The sequence below is a fragment of the Pholcus phalangioides genome, unplaced genomic scaffold, assembly GCF_987345545.1.
Source record: "Pholcus phalangioides strain wild (caught in Gottingen) unplaced genomic scaffold, Ppha-v1.0 ptg000002l_1, whole genome shotgun sequence".
Classification (NCBI taxonomy): Eukaryota; Metazoa; Arthropoda; class Arachnida; order Araneae; family Pholcidae; genus Pholcus; species Pholcus phalangioides.
The window spans coordinates 15,808,951-15,829,081 of record NW_028301595.1 but is presented as its reverse complement, the minus strand read 5'-3'; the positions used below and the strand labels follow the sequence as shown (position 1 = coordinate 15,829,081).

Here is a 20,131-nt window from a genome sequence, read left to right as displayed (position 1 = left end):
CTTTGACACGATTTACATTTGTCCAAGGTGATCTATAAGGATATAAAAAAATCAAATAGTCTTTCAAGTTCTGCATCAACCAGTGTTGTGTTTGATTTTAAAAAAAAAGTCGAGTGCTCAGCAAAATGAGGTTTAACAGCTTCCCTGATAAAAAATTACCTAGATTTCTAATAACGGCCCTGAATATATGGCTCCAAAGAGGACGTGGCCAACAAGAATTATTACCCTAGTAGTAATTACGGCATTCACTGGTTTCTTATTCTTTATATACAGGGTGTAAGTTCGTCTGCGGCTCCCCAGAATAGTTATGGCACAAATCTGTATTTCCAGATCATCGTGACACATTGAGAAACACTGATGTACGGCAGGGGTTCTCAAACTTTTTCCATCTCCGCGGCGTTCCTATCCAAAATTAACGCTTATCCGCGACTTCCCCAGAGCAGTTTAACAAAGTCTCCTCGAAAAACCTTTGTCATTACGCTCAGCGGTGCCCCTAACGAAGATTGGTGGCACACAGTTTGAGAACCTCAGATGCATGGGATGGAAAAATTTGGAGACAAAACAAATTTTTGATGCATAAAAAACATAATTCTGTGAGTTTCCGAGTCATTTTACAGGTGCACGGAGAGGCGAGAAAAGTATGTCTAGTACGGGTGCGAATTTCCCTCTAGACATCCCTATGCAAAAATTACTGCTTATATTGAGAGAACCACAGACGATTAGTTACAAATTTTAGGTGCATTAAAAAGAACAAATCTTCAAGTTTTTTTGCAGGTTAAGGAAATTCAATGTGAGCACCTTAGCAGCTCTGCAGATGTCCACCCACACTGTACTGTACCTCTTGCCAAGTATTTTAGTAGCATTTCCGGTGTTATTAAATTAGTTGCTGCAGAGACAGGCTATGATATGGGATATGCTCCACATTCCACTCCGTTCCCTATCAATGGTACAGTACTTTAAAAACATTCACTTCGAGTGTGTGTGGTTCTCTCATTAGAACTATTACTTTTGGTTATCTTGAGCCTAGACTCAAAATTTATAAGCCATTATCTAATATCATCCCTTCTTCCAAGAGCAATATAGCCCATTTTGGGAAACCCCAGGTCTAAGTTTAATTATGCCATACAGCAATTTACTACTGATTGAGTTGGATCAAACATCTTTTTCTCTAGAGGAAGTCATACTATACTTTTTTATTCATTTTGAGCATGGAGAGGACTTTGCGACGGCATATTGAGAAGGCGCCATATATCAGCAGTTGTCTCAGGTCTGGTAGGTAAAGAAAGAATTTATCTATGTCATTTCCTGGGATCGGACATAATGGCAGCCTTCATGGTGGTAGGCCAGCAAGCATCTTTTAAAAAAGGTTATGACAAGGACCACTGGTTTTGAGTATCCTTCATTAGTACATCCAGCAATGTTTTGTGTTAGGATGGTGTTGCCATCTGTCTCCCAAATCAGAAGAAACTAGTAATGGATTAATATCATGACTATTTAGGAATGGTTTTTCTTTTTAAATTCTGTCCATTCCCCCAATCATGTTTCTGTGGTTTTTCGAAGTAATTGAACTGATGATGATATCTACAAGATTAGCAGGTACTTGGTGCTTAATAGATGCAAATTGTGGGAATCTGCTGCTTCTGTTTCTGTTATTTCATGGCTTTATCTCGACTTCTGTGGTTGTTCTCATTTCACAACTTTTTAGAGAATTGGTGATTTTTGAGTCCATTCAATACATACTGAGGACCCTTTGACACAATTTACATTTGTCCACGGTGCTCTATAAGAATATAAAGAAATCAAAGTCTTTCAAGTTCTGCATCAACCAGTGTACAAAGTATAGAAAATGAAAACTAATGTTGATAACATTTTCAAATCATTTATTGTATCCTCAACTGATATTTTTATGCCAAGAGAAAAAAATGGAAATGAAAAATTCCAAAATAAAAAAAATGACTTTTCCGAAAATAAATTAAATATGAGTGATTATTAAAACAAACCAATTCCTTTCTATTCCAATGATAAAATAACAATATATTTTCTTTATGCACTTCCTCACAAAATGATAAACCTATCAATAGTTGCTGCCCCTCACTCGATTACACACTTTATCATAATTAAATACAAAAATATTACCCCAGCTGATCAATAAAATAACTGCTCATTTATGCTTCAATAAACTGCCTCAGTTTCACTGATAAAATAATGTTGATGATTAACAATAAATTTTTACATTCTTTTACATAGCTGTTTGTGATACATCATCTACACAGTACACGATTAATTATAAAGAGATCTTTAACCCTTTAAACTATAGGGGTTCTTAGCCTAAAATTTTGCAGCAAAGGGGGAGTTCCCCTCTTTGCACACCTCCAGTCCCGGCCTCATGGCAATAAGATGGCTATAAAGAAAATAAAAACAACAGGTCCTTTTCTCATCTAAGCTTACCAACCACCTGAAACCACTCTATGCAACCCTAGCTGAGAGCCCCTGTTCTGGACTGAATTTTTAAGGGAAAATAATTTTGTTTATTTGGGTGCATAAAAATCTTTTTTCTTTGCATATTAAAATTTTATATTCCTCATAAGATAACTATGAAATTATTACTGCAGATTGGAAGACTAATATTCAATGCTAATTTCATTGTACTCTGTAGGAAATAAAATTTAAGAACCTGCACAAAAGTTTTGATAAATATGGTCACAAAACATTTTTGAAAATAGTGAAAATTCTTTTTGGAATGAAAAAGGATTATTTTTTTTTTGAATGACGGACTCAAATAATTTTTTGCCTATTCATTCCATAGCTGCAAACTTTGGCGAATGAGAATTGGGGTTTTTTGTGCAGATCCAAATTCTCTACAAAAAATTCTCTACAATACAAAAGGGATTATTTAAAAGCAATGTAGGGATATTTGTTTAAAAAAATAAAATTGTAGGGAATTTCTCCCTTTGCATAATACAAAGCCACAATAGGCGAAATGCCCCATGAGGTGGCTGAGAAAAAGATACCCATAACGCGACTTTGCACAAGCAATTGATTAGCACCAATTCACCAATCATTGCCCATTCGTATGTTAAGTTACCTGTTATTACTACTGAGAAATAAAATTTTCTGGATTTTAATGCCGAAACTGATATTTGGAAAGAAAAGTGATTTGTCTCCTCCGGGAATCGAACCCGAATCCCCTTGCATACCGGGCAAGTGCGCTAACCATTACACCAGACACACACTTTTCAATTTCTTATAACATGCATTAGTAGCGTGAAGTGCTGAGTGGAGTCATAGCAGCCTCCCTTAATTACAGCAGTTTTTGCCCCAGTTGGCATTTTTGTATGAAGAGATGGTATTTTTTGGTGTATTGGTTAGTGCACTTGCCTGGTATGCAAGGGGATCCGGGTTCAATTCACAGAGGAGACAAATCAGTTTCGGCATAACATCCAGAAAATTCAATTTCTCAGTATATTTCAGGCCAAAAAAATACCATCTCTTCATATCATTACTACTCTCAAGTCCAATCAATCCAACAAAAAAACCATACAGACTTAAAGGGATATACGGTCAAAGCAGATATATGTCATCTCACTAATTTCGAATGTCAAAAGGCTGATTTGATGCTGGGTGTTTGATGAATTTGTCTTTCACCACCCCCGAAAATGATTTTTTTTTGTGATTTGATATAATGGTGAAAATTTACATTATGGATTAAAAAACAAAAGCAACTGTTTTTTTCTGGGTAAATTTTTAATAATTCCCCCCCCCCCCAAAAGTAGAGATTTTTTCACTATCACAGTTGAAATTGGGGGGGGGGAAATGAAAATTTTTCAGTAGTCTGAGAGATGGAGTAGAAATTCGGGAGCCTCCCATAAAATCCAGGAGACTTGGCAGCTATGTCACTCACTTCATATTCATGAAAGTAATACATGCCAGCTATAAATCAGTACAGCTGAGATGCAAGTTTTCCTGGATAGATATCAGAATAATCTCATTGAAGTGCATGGGCATATGACAAAAGCATAATTTGATAATTATCAAACACAAAGACAATATTAAATTCATGTATTCACTCCCCTTCCCCCATTTAAAATGAGAGAACTCTAATTTTACAATAAGAATCTTCATGGAAAAAATATCTACAGTACATTGTACTGTTCAGTCTATAAGGTAACTATTTACACGAGAGTCAATATATTCAATCTATAAGATTCATAGTTAAGAACCAAAAAAATGAAACAAAAATTACACATGCCACCTGCATCGCAGTGGGTGCATGATATCGAGGACAGACAGAGTCTAAGTCCCTATATCAACGTGATATGGAACTATCGTGAAGATACTATACATTATTCACAAGTGGATATGAGAAGAGAGAAAAGAAGGTGTCGCTCACGTTTTCTATATATATGCCAGTCATTTTATTCGCTGATAAAACAAGATATATGCCTGGCACTGAAAAACTTCGCTGGCAGAGACTTCTTTGAAGAAACTGTCACTAATGTAGTACCATTTGTGTCCAGCACTCGAGAGCTGGCTGGATGTTGCAGCGCTGCTGTTGCTGTTCTGTGTAAACTTTGACACCTTCTCCAGAAAGTGTTCTAGATTACAGTGGTTGGTGGGCCAGGCATTAAGAAAAGCCAAGTTTGCTTGAGTATCGCCGATTTTGACATAAGCCGTATAATGGCCAGAAGATAATCTGCCACTATGTTGCACAACTCCATAGAGAGTGTATAAGACTTCATCTTTGACTCCAGACATATGTGGCAATTTCTGCAAAGTAAAGAACAATCAAATTTCTAAGAATGAGTAGCTACCTGATAAATAGATTAAAAAATGAATCGATAATGCAAAAAATAACTGTGGGGGTTAAGGTGGGTGTAAGATAATTATTCAGATAGCTGGAATCTAAAATTCCATGGTAGCATCCATGTCCAATATTAGTACAACAATTACATCGATGAAAAAAATTTGGGCAACAAGGCCGTCAAAGGTTGGAGTTCACACTCTAAGTTTCTCCACCTGTAACAACTAGCATGACCAGGAGGAGTTTGAGGATCTGGAAGTGTAAGACCTTTGAGATTGAGAATAAGATAACATTTGAGATCTCAGTCTATATTTATGAATGAGCTTGTCTTGGATTTTTTTTCTTTCAAAAAACAACATCCGATAAACGAGATGCTCTTGCATCTGGTCAGCAAGTTCACAAGTTATGTGTGCAATAAAGCTGGGTGTTGAAATTTACTGGGCTAGACGAAACCAGTTTGCTGGTTAGCTACTTTACTCGCAGAAGAAAAGCTAGTGAACTTGCCAAATGTAACTTAGCATATAGTAATTAGATTATTCAGCAGAAAAATGTAAGAAATACAAGCTTACAAAAATTGAAACAATAAAAGTTTCCCCAAATTTCTTCACAGACAAACAAGCAAAATGAAATAGTCATAAAAATTAGGGATGATCCAATTAATTGGGTCGGTTAATCAATTGTTAATCACTGGGTTCAAAATTAAAGTTGAGTTAATTGACATTATTAATCCATTAAAATTATTATTGACATTATTAATCCATTAAAATTATTATTGACATTATTAATCCATTAAAATTATTATTAGAAGTTCATAACTTATTTTGATTTATTTAACAAAATTGATTAAATAAATGTCTTAAAATTGTATACCTAGATATAACATTTTAGATACGTGACCATACTCAAAAATATTTAAATCAATATTTTGATCAAAATTTTTTTTTGATACGGGGAAATATGTCAATTTAAGTGTGAGGAGTTTTCCCATTCAAAAAACATCAGCCCCTCCCTCTACCAGCATCATTTGGGATCAGTTTCCAGGAGAAAAAGAAACACATTATCAAGATCGAAAGTAGTTTCAAAATTTGTGGCCAACTTAAAATGACTGATTTTATAAAGAAACAAGATCCCAGTGAAGAAATTACAGGACCTGACAAGAAATGATCAGGATTACTTCAAGTAGGCAGCCTTAATTTCTTGAACTCCATTACAACAATTATTTATATCTAGCTAATAGGCGAGTGAAACGAACAAAATATTTTGAATCATTAATGAAAAAAAAATTACATATCAATTAGATGATGCATTTTAAAATATTTAATTAAAATTCAACTGATCAGTTAAAGTTTTTAATCATCCAGTTGACAATTTCAATTGATTCCCAGCCTTAATAACAATTTAACTTAAATAATCCCTCATTCAAACATACATAAAGAAAAAGATGAAACACTCACAACTGATACGTAAAAAAAAAAAATTCTCACCCGGCATATAGAGCTGCAATATGGAGCGAGGTCAAGGATCTCTGGGAATTCTACAAACAAATTCAATTTGCGCAAACTGGCCCCAGTCTAAAAAGAATTTAAAAATTATACGCAAAAGATAAACTCTTCATGTATAATATGGATTAATGAATTTTAAAATATAATAAGTACTCAATGAATATGATATATCTCTGGCTGTGTGAAAAAGTACATAAAAATTTTTGTATGACAAAAATTGTCATTTTTCATGCACGTGTGTGTGATCAAAATAATATAGGTCATCATTACAAAACTCTTCCATGCCTCTAATCATGACCTATTATGGTGATGGGCAAACCATGGGTCAGATGTTCATTTAGTGTGTCTATCTAGTCTGCCATAGATTTTAAAATTTTTGTACGGAAATTTTCAATTTCAGTGTTTTAAAAAAATTCATTTTTTGCATATGCAAAATATAGCTGTCAGAATTTGAATAGAAATTGATTTACCAATTTTTCCATATGCAAAAAAATGGAACATGCCCTAATAAATATGTATAAAACTGTTAAAATAACTTGTAAAGGATATAATAGTTGTAAAGGATAGAAATGTGAGGTGAGAATATTCTCCTGGATGTAAAAATTGGAGAATAATTAAGAATATTCGTTTTTCTTTTAAATAATTTAAATTTTTTTACTAATTTTGTTTATATTGTGAAATATAAATCAGTTTTCATTACCTGAAACATTTACAACAAAACAATTTTTGGTATAATCACCCCCAATGACAACTTTTAGTTCGAAAAGATCACATGATGAGAGGTTTAAAATTTTGGTTATAAAAGATTTTAGAAACCTTTAGATTAAAACCTTAAAAAATTATTTTAAAATGAGTTAAATTTTTAAAAATAAGTTCACAACCAAAGAAATTAAATCAAAGTTGATTGATAAAGGAAGCTATTCTTATATAATCACCTTCATTCTAAGATACAGAACTTTGTTTTCTTCAATGTACATACACTTAAATTCTGTATCACTCACATTTCTTTAAAAGTTGTGCAATTCAGCCCTGTTGGTTTAATTTTCTTGCTTTCAAACTTTAATATTGTGGTCTACAAACTTCAATATTTCCATCTTCTTGATGGGAAGAGAGACGGGGACAGAGAATATTCTCTCAAAGGACTATTATTATAAATCACTAGAGAATATATTCTTATCAAAAATAATTATTATTCCCCTGTTATTTATCGGGATTATTTATTATAATACATGTTATTACATATATTCTTGATAATACTCTCTGGAAAGATTTTTTGGCAACTGAAGAATATTCTCATTGAGGAGAATATTCAAGAATATTCTCTGGAAGGACTATTATTAATAACTTCAGAATAATTCTTATTACTTTCTATCAAAATATTCCCCAGTAATTAATGAAAGTAGTCCTTCCAGAGAATATTCTTAAGGATATTGCATGTAAATATATTATAAATAACAGGAGAATATTCTCATCAAGAACTTATAAGAATATTCTCAAGTCATTTATAATAGTAGTCCTACCAGAATATTTGAGAATATTCTCCTTGATGAGAATATCTCCAAATATTCTCCTTGATGAGAATATCTCCAAATATTCTCCAAAAGATTATTCTCGAGAATTTTACATCTCTAGTAAAGGATGAACAATTGTCTCATTTGCAGCAAAACCATGGCAATCTACAAAGAATTCAACATATCCAGCCACTTCACTCCCTAGCATAAAAATTCCAATTGTGAATCTATGTCCACATATGTCCAGCCCGCTAAATTTTTTCTTTGTTTTTGGCCTACTTCTAAAAAAAGTTTGCCCATCACTGACCTATCATACTGTACGCTTGTGCTAAACCATTGAATAAACAATATTGCATGCAATCACAATTACTAACATACCTGCTGGAATCTCTTAAGATGCAAAGTCAAAACAGGAGGAGGGCTGAATATCAACAACTGTTTGCTTGCATTACTATACACGGCAACCTTCTCATCACCTACAATAAAGGAGAAAAAAAAAACCAGATACTGAAATATTCACAATCATACAACTAAAAGAAAATATTTCAAAATATTGGTTCAGTAGTATTTTCAAATGTTTTTAGACAAGAGGAAGGTTGTGATTATATCAATTCATGCTTGATATGTTGCCTGTGCTACTATTGCTCTTCCAGTCTACCAGTGAGTTGAGACTGTGTGTTTACCTAAGAGTCTGAGTGTGCATCTAATAGTTTGTGAATTTTTAGTGCTGCCATCTATATTAGAAACTACATTTAATTCTATTGATTGAATAGTGTAGGTCTTCATCTCTCTCAGATGATCATTTAATGTGATGTATTTAATGACCATAATTCATTGTATTTATTTCTACTGATGTTGAATCACTACCTTTTCCTTAAGTCACCAATATGAAATGAAACAATTGTGTTTGCTGAAATTAAGACTAAAAAGTTAAATGAGACTTCTGTTTGGGAACTGAAAACCACCAAATTACAATTAGGACTCAAAAATCAGTATCAGACCTTAAAATGTTCTATGCCTGGTTACGTAACTGCAGTCTAAGGACAGCACAATATTTTGGAAGAGGGGTCACACCTAGTCTCAGAAAAGTCATAAAAATATAATTTTTGATCATTCTTATTGAAAAATTTTCTTTTGCTTCTCAAAAAATTTTGGCTGGTGCTCAAATTTCTTCTCAATTTTTGAAAAACGAATATGACAAATTTTGCATATTAGATGAAGTCAAATTTTACACAGTGCTTAGTGAATGAATTCAGTTTTAAACCTTTTACTACGAACAGGACAAGTATGTCTGTATACAAAAAGAAAATCCAAATGCTAAATTTGCCTTACTTGTGACCCATTTCATTCCTTTTCACAGAAAGCTCATGTCATTTTCTTTTAAATTTGTAATCAAAGGGTTAAAAGGAAACAATTTTCAATGCTTTCACTGCCCATTAAAAATTTGGTAATACTATGCTAACAAACCAACTCCTACTAGCATACTATATCATGAAAAGATGATTCATATCCTAATAAATATTTATTTTATGAGAATTGGACAGAGCTTGAAAAGAGGAAATATGAGCTTTGGATTGGGTCCATATCCAAAGCTCTACAACTCGACTCAAATAACATGCCACTGATTGCAATGTGTATGATGACCAGTTAACTAGACCACAGCTGGAAAAATCCCAAGCACTATGTCACTATAGCAACTAAAAATTTTTTGTGTAGTTATTAAACTGCAGGCTGAGAGCAGTACAAAATGCTTGTAATTTATGGCAGCATATCTTCCAACATAATCGTTCAGCATATCTTCAACATACACTCATGTCCATAAATTAAGGATAATTCAGAATCACACAGAAATCGAAATCTAAAGTAAAAATTTCACCTGTAGAATTATCACACACATTTGCAAGAATGATATGCAAATTTCAGGAAGCCCCCAGATGATGCCGATAGTACGTCACAATGACGAGAGTGTAAGAGGGGGGTATATAAGGAATGGTGGCAAAGAAGTAAAATTGTTCACAAGAGTTCTGTAAGGCGCTCGGTGCCATAAGCGAATAGTTATGACACATGTGAATGATTTTTTACATGGTAGAATTATCGGCCGCCTGGAATGTGGGCGTACTCAGATGGAAGTATCCGAGGAACTTGGAATTGAACAAAGTGTCATCTCTAGGCTTTGGCAACGATTCCAAGATAACGGAAATGTCAGCAGACGTTACAGTACAGGTTGCCCCCGAGTTAAAACGCAGAATGAAAACCGATATTTGGAAGTAACTACCAAAAGAAGCAGACTGAGCACAGCATCCGACCTGTCTCGTCAGCCACGGGTACCAGTTTCAAGGCAAACCGTGTACAGACATTTGGGAGATATTGGTCTGTATGCTCGCAAGCCTGTCAGATGTGTTCCGCTCACGGCAACTCACTGTCGGCAGCGATTAGCCTGGAGTAGAGAACATGCAATGTGGACATCGTTACAGTGGGCTTGTGTGATGTTTTCCGACGAGTCCAGGTTTAGCTTGCAGTCTGATTCACGTCGGACTTTCATATGGAGAACGCCAGGTACCCGTTACCACCAAGACAACATCATTGAACGACACCGTTTAGCATTGCTCGTTTGGGGTGGAATTATACTGGGTTCCAGAACAGATCTGCATATTCAAACCGGAACCATGAAAGTCCAAATTTATCGGGACATCATTCTGGAACAACATGTACGTTTGTTTAGGGGTGCCATGGGCACAGAATTTGTGTTTATGGATGACAACGCCCATCCTCACCGAGTAAACATTGTAAACGAATGCCTTGAATGTGAGGATATAACCCGCATGGAATGGCCAGCATTCTCACCTGACTTGAATCCGATAGAGCATGTGTGGGACATGCTTGGCCCATGAGTTGCAGCCCGTCAACCACCTCCTACATGTGTACCGGAACTTCGGAGAGCCTTGCTTGCTGAGTGCAGTGATCTTTCCCAAGATCAGATCAATAATTTGATACTCAGCATGCCTCGGCGTTGTATGGACTGTATTTCATCGCATGGGAGACATACAATGTATTAACCATCATACCAACCATGTAATAGTAAGTTTTTGTAAAGGAGATATTTTTTACAATTGCTCCAGGGAGCAAAAATCGTAGTTTTTATGAATGGCATCATACATACACCATCGTTTTTGTTCTTTATCTTTTGTTTAATAAATGGGCTTTATCAATAAGTAACGTTTGTTTTGTTACTGAACCTTTATTTGCCGGAGCTGGCATTATCCTTAATTTATGGACATGAGTGCAAAAGAGGGTCACTATGCCCTGAAAAAAAAAGTCAAAAGAAACATTATTTTGGACATTTTTCTTCTTGCAAAATTTTTTTTGCTGACTAAAAATTTTTCTGGTGCCTAGATTCTTTTGTGATTTCTCCAGCCCTAAACTAGACATCGCCATCTGTAAATTGAAACATGATGTCCATTTTTAAGGGGCACTAAATATATTTCGATCCCCCCCCCCCACGAACTTCAAGTTACCCATCTGCCTGTGTGTAATTCAGCTTCCAAAAATACTTAATTGAAGCTGTGGAATTTTCTCGATGTACTTTTTACGGGCCCATAATTAATTTTAAAATATCCTAAACTATATGAATTTATGCAGTTGAATATTAAGACAATACATGGTCATTAATTTTCATGCTTGAGAAGATATAAATAAAAAGTTGTAAATCAATGTTATTGCATGGATATCCAACTGAAAAGTAGGTCCAGCTAATTACTTCATATTTAATCTCCTGGGCTTCGTATATGTCTAAGCGAACTCAATATTTCAAAAATCGGAATTCAATACAATTTTTAAAATTATTTATTTGACAGAAAACCCCCCACTAAATTTCCGCATTTCTACGATAAAATCTGCATTTTTAACACTGATTTCTATGAGGATCATCCTTTACCTGACCCTCAAAGCGATGATGATTATGACGTCTATTCAAAAAGCCTCATTACTGAGAGTATTGAAAATGTGGCAAATTATTCATATCAATGTTGAAAAAGTGGCAAACCATTGTAAAGGCATATACACTAGGGTGGAAAGAGAAAGGGTGTGTTTTTACTTTTTTTGGAAATTGATGTTGCCTTAGTATCCAAAAGATGCCTTTCAAGGTTTTAGAAGTTATACCAAAATCTAGCAAAATATTTTAATATCTTGAGGTTCCTCACAGACCCTAAAGGTCGAGCAAAAAGACTTTTCCAAGTACACATTATAAAAATCTTTTTAAACATAAACGAAGTTGATGATTTCTTAAAAAGTATTTTTAAAAAAAGAAAAACACTTAATTTAAACGTTATTCAGTACACATGAGGCGAAACTGAATATATATAAAAACCCAGAGAAATACAAGTTAAGAGTTCCATACATAAGTAATAACTGACAAGCAAATATGCAGCTGTCATGGCATTTGAAAGGAGAATTTTTCAAGCACTCCGAATATAGTGATTGATAGAGGGAGATGAAAATAAACCCTTTTTTTTGGGGGGGGGGGGAAGACAAAACTATAACCATGTTCCAAATGAAAAAAAAAAAAAAAAAGACATAGTTTGACGATATAGGCGTCAGGAGAATGCCTCTATTGCTTCCTCTGTTATCACACTGTTATTACATTTCACTTTTTTTTTGTAAAATAGTAAATTTTTTTTTTCAAACAATGGAAGCGTACTCCTTGATTTTATTCTGGCTTGAATGGAACATGGAATGTACGGATTTCTCCAATCTGATAATTCTTCATTTCTAATTTTCAGAATTCTCTTGATTCCCAGTTTTTTGTAAATGAGATTCTCATCTGAGAATAATGAGAGCAATAAATTCTCTGGGTGGGTGTAGAAGTTTTTTTCTCCCATCGCTCCCCAACACAATCTAATCCATAGGGTCCCATGTTATACCCGTAGCTTCTACTACCCCCGGAACATTCCATCGCCCCCCCCCCCAGGGGGCGCTAACGCCCACGTTGAGAATCCCTGATCTAGATGCTTCACAAGATGCCTTAGAGGTAACTCATTACAGTGAAATAAGCCATTGCAAGGGATGGCCTATTTCTTTCTCTATTAATCTGATAACACTATTTTTATAACCAGTATTGGTAACAGTCCCGTCGCATCCGATCGCCACACACACACACACACACACACACACACACACACACACACACAAACAGAAAATAAATTTTATATATATATAAATGGATATTACTAACTTCAATTACAACAGTTGAATAAGTTTTCATTCAGCTAGAATTGAATTATAAATTCTGCATCGTTTGAAAGCCACAGGTTGAGAAACACTGCTTTATAACACCAATTTGCATTCATTCTTAGAGATTTTGTTTCAAAAATTAGTTAATTTTAGTAACCAGTATTTTAATACTGGCAAGTAATGTATACTGATTTCTGGTATTCCCATTTAATTTCTACTTCTGAAACACAATGAATCTAGAATATGACATGAATGTCGCTCTCCACTTGTTAATACAAGATATACAGAAGACTGGATGTTGTGAAGATATTTATTATTTGAGATGTTAATTTTTTAAGGAAGGAAAAAACTCATCTCTGCCTCTACCGGGAGTCGAACACGGGTTCGACTCCCAGTCTTCCAGTATCAACATCCAGTCTTCTGTATATCTTGAATCTAGAATAAACAAACACAATGGCAAGTGTTTTAACATCGCTACCCGAAGAAATAAGAAACAAGCTGAAAATTGGAATAATGATAAAAACATAGTAAAATCTCTGAACTTTCTTAAAGGAACAATTTTTCTTCATATGAGTTCACCTTTATTAACCCTCTCAGTGGCATCGACAAGATATTTTGCCTCCTTAAATGCTTCTCATTCTAGCATTGACAAGCCCAGATATTTTGTTAAGTTTATTTCTTCAATGGAAGGATAATTATAAGTCCTCAATGGAAAACTTTTCCCTATACCCTTTAACTTTGCACTTACTGAAAATCAGAAGAAAGCCTAATTTATTAAAAAGGTATGGAACATTACGGGGGGTCCAGTGATTTCTACTAAGCCATGGAAAGGGTAGGAGCCACCCTTTAGAAAAGCAGCTTTCCAAGAAACAGAAGGTGGCCCTTTCAGAGAGAGATTTCACTGCTTAACTAAATATAAATCATCAAACTTATATAACAGGATATTCTCTAAAATATAACATTTTAAAAAAGAATTATGATACAGGTTGAATTGATAAAAAAACGATTTTTTCTAAAAAAAAACCACCTACCTGTCATTTTTTGTCTCTGACTAGTACAGTTCTCGCAGCGGAACTTGTTCCTGCCAGTAAGTAGCTCAGATGCAGTAAACTGATTGAGGCAAGAATTCACTGAGCATTCCAGTGAAGAAGGCTGATACCGAGCCTTCAGAGTAGTCAACGACTGTCTCACCCATTCTTTAGTAAGATGGTGAGACCACTCATCATTCCCAGCGTCTTCGGAAGTGCTATTATGAGAAGATCGTGGACGCCTCTCTCTTGTGTTGTGGTCACCCTCATCATCATCCATGCAACCAAGAAAGTCCTCTTGCCTATCACTTTCAAGACGCACCCTAACATCGGTTATCTGGCTGCATAATTCTTCAAGTCTGGAGTCCATGGCTTTGTTATGATCATCAACAGAATGGTTATTAATTGGCTTATTTGTTTCAATATGATCTACAATATGTACAGGACAATATCGTTTGAGCATCAAAGTCTCGCTCTCATCGTTATCTTCCACATCCGCATCAGATTGTTCTAAAAGGGAAAAATAATAAAGTTTCCTTAAAAGTTTTGCTCAACGAACACTGTCATTCAAATTATTGTATTACCTCTAGAGTTTTGAATAAGATCATGAAGAAAACTCATTTGTGTAATAACTTGACCCAAAAAATAGAAAAAAATACCAAAACACAAAAAAAAATTGAAGAAATGGATTTAAAAAAAGTACAGTAAAACCTCCCAACAATGGCCACTAACGAAACCATGAAAATGTAACTGCTATTGGGAGGTAGCTGTTATTGAGAGAGGGTAGTTTAATTTCTGGAGAAAAAAAAAGAACAAAAAAAAATTTGTAATCTACATATATAGCATGTGAAATGACAATCCATTCTCAACTGATTAGAACAGTTTCATAACTGATTACATTAAAATATACAATATACGATAATATTATAATAATTGACTAATCAATCTACAGCACTATTATGACATCCTAAAATTCAGGTTTTCAGTGTTCAGGTGCAACACAACAAGCGAGAAAAACTGATATAGACCAAGACGGAGTACCAGCCCCACAAATAGTTCTTTGTTTACACTGAGCTGTCAACTAGACCTTCTTTCCAGGGCATTGCTAAGTCCAATCCGATTAGGTGATGACAATATATGTATATATATTTTTAAATAATGATTGACATATCCCTCTCACAAAATTAGTACCCTGGACATTTCTATTTCTATTTGCGAATACCATTTTTTTGGACGGAACCATCCCTTGGAGTAGGGAGTGCTGAGTAAACAAAGGATTTCTAGTAATTGGATAACCTGCATATCCCTCTAGTGATTAGAGCTGACAACAGGTCTTCTGTTGTCTCTTATATGATCTTTTTTTCAAGTTTTTTTTCTCTCCACTGCCTTCAATATATCCATCTAGCATTTGTACACAGGGAAACAAAGCATACATAATATTCCCTCCCGTAAAGTTCGGGGAGGCAAGAAGATTCCCTTAAAACTCAGCTTGAAAATTATTAGCAATATACATATTTGTTTTCCAGACTTCATGTCCAAAGTGGCCTTTGTTCGGAGGTGGTCGTTAGAGATTTTACTGTATATGTATATTTTAGCCTGTGCATGTGTACATACAGACATAAATAACTGCTTCTATTCAACCTAAACCTTACAATAAAATTTTCTTTTAAAATTAAACCTTTCAATTTTCATCTGCCATTAGAGATTTTACTGCATATGTATTTTTTAGCCTGTGCATGTGTACATACAGACATTAATAACTGGTTCTATTCAACCTAAACCTTACAATAAAATTTTCCTTTAAAATTAAATCTTTCAATTTTCCTAAGGTTGCTCTTTTTCTTTTCATTGGTTATGTAAGGTTTTGTGAATGGTAATGATGAAAACAAACATTTCGTAGAACTGGATTTCCTTATTCTTTTACAGAACCCCCCTTCCTTTTCAGAGGTGAAGTCCCATGTCAATGCATCGAAACGGTGGTTCCCATATGCACACATAACCAGATATTGTCTTGGGGCAATTGGCATTTGAAAGACAACAAGATCATAAGACAACACAAATACAAATACAACGCCACAACAGGCAAAATGCCCAACGAGGTGGCTGAGAAAAAGATATCCATAAAAATATGGATGTCATGTATTTCAAAAATATAGCAATCCAATTAAAAATGCAATTAACAAAAATTGTAAACAATATATACACATGATAAAATATTATACAATGCCCATAAAGAATACTTATGGTTGTCTTATTCTAAGTATGGCTAGCTTCTCGATTACCCCAAAGACAACCATTCATTCTAAAGATTTCAAAAATATAATCCTTCTTGTTAATCATATGAAAAATACATGTGAAAATATAATTTTACGTAAGTTCTCTGTATATGTAAGCATAAGCATAACTTTATAGGTTTACTTAAACATACGCATGTTTTCTTTGTTCAGAACATTAACAAAACTGTTGTTTAATCAATTTAAATATTTAGTTAATTCATATTGACCCCTGGAAGGACTTTGTCTCTTGGGGATCACAGAATGACTGTCATCTTCATGTATGCCATTTTGTTTTCTTTTCTGTGTTTATCTTTCTTGTTTTGAATGCATGTTTTATGTGTTGTGTTCAGTCTAATAAATTAAAAAACAATTCAAGCCTGCTTAATGTGGTATTAAAAGTCTTACAATATGCTATTCAACAACTCAATACTAAAGCTTTTTTTAGTTGAATTTTCTCTTCGCTTAATGATTCATTGTAAATGAAACGTCAAAAATTCTTCTGAAAGAGGTATATTTGGAGAGCGATTCTGAGGTAGAAATCAATTAGTCTGGCTCAAGTGACAGTTACTCATTGGATTTCATTAATTGTGATTGGCATGAAAATTTAACTCACGATGAAACTGTTTTATATTAGTACATGAATTGACATTAACTAAAATGTTCGTTAGCTAATTGAAAAATCATTTTGCTTTCAGATTTTTCAACTGGCCTACACATGATGTACATAAACTCATAAATGAAAGAAATGCCATTGAACAATTATATACAGTAAAAATTTTGTGTCATACCTGTTGGTTTTTGTCTTTGACTAGGATAGCATTGGAATGAACGACAACAAGGTGTGTCAGTACTCTCTTTCCCACAGGGTCTTGATGTATTTGTATCACCCTTTGCTATTTCGTTAGAGGTGGAATCATGTACAGGGACTGTAGTCTCTTTATCTGCGCTACTCTTATTTGTACAGCTACTGCTACCAAATCCGACCTGTTTGCTCTGTTTGTCACTAAATTCTACACCAGATAACTGGTTGCACAGGCTAACAATTTCACAGTTTGTTGTGTCTTCTTTCTTATTACATTCCGTGCAAGTTGTACTGGCTTCTGCTGATTTAGGAACTTGACTATTGGTCTGTGGCTCATACAGATTGTGGAAAAATGTTTCACTGTCTTCGTTATCTTCAACATCAGCATCAGATTGCTCTGTGAAATAAATTTTATTCATTCTTTGCATATTTATAAAAAGTACAGTATTTTTACAAGATTCATTTTTATTCTTTATAATACAATATTAACTAGCATGACAAAAAAGGGGGGGGGACCAGCTTTCTGAATATTGGAGTGTGGTCTATTTTCAGCATACCAGGAAAACCAAAGTATTGAATTATTATTACGAGTAATAAGAATAACAGAATACACTTAAAAATATATATATATAAATTCATATTAAACATTGATTAAACATTCGAATAAGAATAAAATAATATTTGTTCTCAGTAATAAAATTGTTTTTTTCAGGAATTTTGATAATAATGAAAACTAAGCATATAATTTCTCTAATTTAATTATTGTCGACCTAATACGAAATACAGATATTGCATTCTGCACTTTCAATCTTCATGTTCCGAGACTGAAGAACATGCTGTTGCAAACATTATGTTTTGTAGTGTGATTCTTTAATATTTTGTCGTACTTAATTCTAATTTTAAATACAGTAGACTCTCGATAATCCGACCGCATGCTAGTTTTCTTCTTCTTCCAGTTTTCTTAATACTGGATGGGCTAGTCTAACCTATCCAGTAATCCAGCGTTATTAGGTATTTTCTTCAAGCAAAGAAGAGAAAGGCATGTCACTGCATGTCTGTGTGCAGAAGTTATTATTTAAATGGGCTTTTTAAATTAATTTCCAGTAATCCAGTGATATTGGTAATCCGGCACACTATAGTCTGATAAGTGCAGAATTAGCGAGTCTACTGTACATGATCTAAGAATAGAAAATACTGAGCAATTTTTCTTATATCTCTATTGAACTCGCCTAATTTATGTGAGAAAGGTATACTTAAAATCCGACATTTTTGGTAAATCAAGATGTGTGGTACCAAAAGCAAACATAAAGCTAGAACTACCTGAATGCACAAGTTTGCTATGAAAGTATTGCTAGAATAAGAAAATCTCTTATTGATGAAAATGAATACATTAATTAAGGTAAAAAGACTAACTTAAAAATATAAGCATAAAAATGCTTTTGAGTGTCATAACACCTTTTTTCATATACCTGCAAAGCAACGCCGATCAAATCGGGTACATGTTGGTTGAATATATATTCAATTATTTAAAAATTCTGATTTGCCAATTATATAGGATAATCAAAATTCAACACTAAATTATTACACACACAATTACTATGATTAATAATTTTATATACCCATATTATTTACAATATGATTGACTATTACTAGATTCTTATATGATGGATGGTGATACACTGTAACCTAATAATCATATTTATAATTTTGTGTGATCATTTGATTGCTATAGTTTTTTTACAGATTACTGACTAGATGTTATGAATCTAGAGATTAACGATTGCTGATCTTTTATGAAGATTATATCAGTGTCATGATCTGAGCAATCAAGATAGAGGAAAAGAGGTTGGTCCCATAGAGCATGACAATATTATTATTTATTCACAAAGAGTACATAATCATTATATCAATTTATCCTTTTTTGCCTTCGGCAGAGGCAACTACTTTTCTTTGCTATTTAATAAATTTCCAGATACACACATTCTTTGAGAAGGTTCAGATATCGCTCTGAGATACGGAGCAGTAGGGTGTGTCCAATCCTTCAATATTAATTATCATATTTTTGAGAACTTTCCAAATTTTAAACTTCAGACAAAGATTTATATATTTGTTCACTCATAAATCACAACCTCCCAGTCCACAACGTTTCGGCATGGACAGGGAATTATCAAATTTGATGATTTCAATGAATTATATATAAAATGAAAACATGACTTGCCATGATTTGAATCTTCTTTTTCCTCATCATTACCATCAATGGAAGACGTGTTCTGTACATGGTGATCCATTCTGCCTTCATTTACTTTAGGTCCCTCTTTAACATCTTCAGCAAGTACCTCTGCTCCCGCTGCTTGCGTTTCATCCCCATGTTGCAGTTGAGCATACCTTGAATTGGACTTGCTCATTTTTGCTTTTTTCTATATGAATTAAATGATATCTTCTTATGCAATATGTGAATTGTATGTTAGAATCAGTGTGACATGAAAAATATTTACACATTTTTTGCAGCTGGGGAACAAGGTGTTAGATTCGGAGAAGTATGGAACTGCAGTTGCAGTAAAAGCCTGCTACAATGACAGCCTATAAATGCTGTGAAAAATTATTACAAGACATCTCATTGCAAGTGAATTAAAATTATTATTTTTTTCTCTAAACCAACATATTTTATAACATTCCTGCTTTATCTGCATTATAATAGTTTGAATCACCTCTTCTTGATAATAGCAAATGAACAGGATTACAATCGAGAAAATTGGTTCACAGTTATTTATTCCCTTAATTCCGGATTCTTGGTTTTGGTGTGGAATTTTGTATTTTTCAAAACACTGTAGCAGACTAATCGAGAAATTAAAAGTTTCAATTGTCTCACTTCTCTTACATTCTGGGGTGCCTCTAGCAAGCAACAGGTTGGAAAGATACCTTAAGTAAAACTATGTTTTTATTAAATTACTTAGTGGCCATATAAAAAAATGATGCTCATTT

The 20,131-nt window shown here is 34.0% G+C and overlaps 1 protein-coding gene across 1 annotated transcript in view; it reads right to left on the bottom strand.

Annotated features, from left to right (window-relative positions):
- Positions 1 to 1,863: 1,863 nt before the first annotated feature.
- Positions 1,864 to 20,131, bottom strand: part of Usp16-45 (ubiquitin specific protease 16/45) — a 43,143-nt gene continuing 24,875 nt past the window's right edge. The window contains exons 15-20 of the mRNA XM_089238823.1: positions 19,368 to 19,566; positions 17,136 to 17,546; positions 14,075 to 14,581; positions 8,193 to 8,290; positions 6,286 to 6,372; positions 1,864 to 4,767 (exon numbers count right to left, since the gene is read on the bottom strand). Of these exons, the coding sequence (XP_089094949.1) occupies positions 4,411 to 4,767; positions 6,286 to 6,372; positions 8,193 to 8,290; positions 14,075 to 14,581; positions 17,136 to 17,546; positions 19,368 to 19,566 (1,659 nt within the window). The 3' untranslated portion in view covers positions 1,864 to 4,410. The remainder of the gene's footprint in view (positions 4,768 to 6,285; positions 6,373 to 8,192; positions 8,291 to 14,074; positions 14,582 to 17,135; positions 17,547 to 19,367; positions 19,567 to 20,131) is intronic.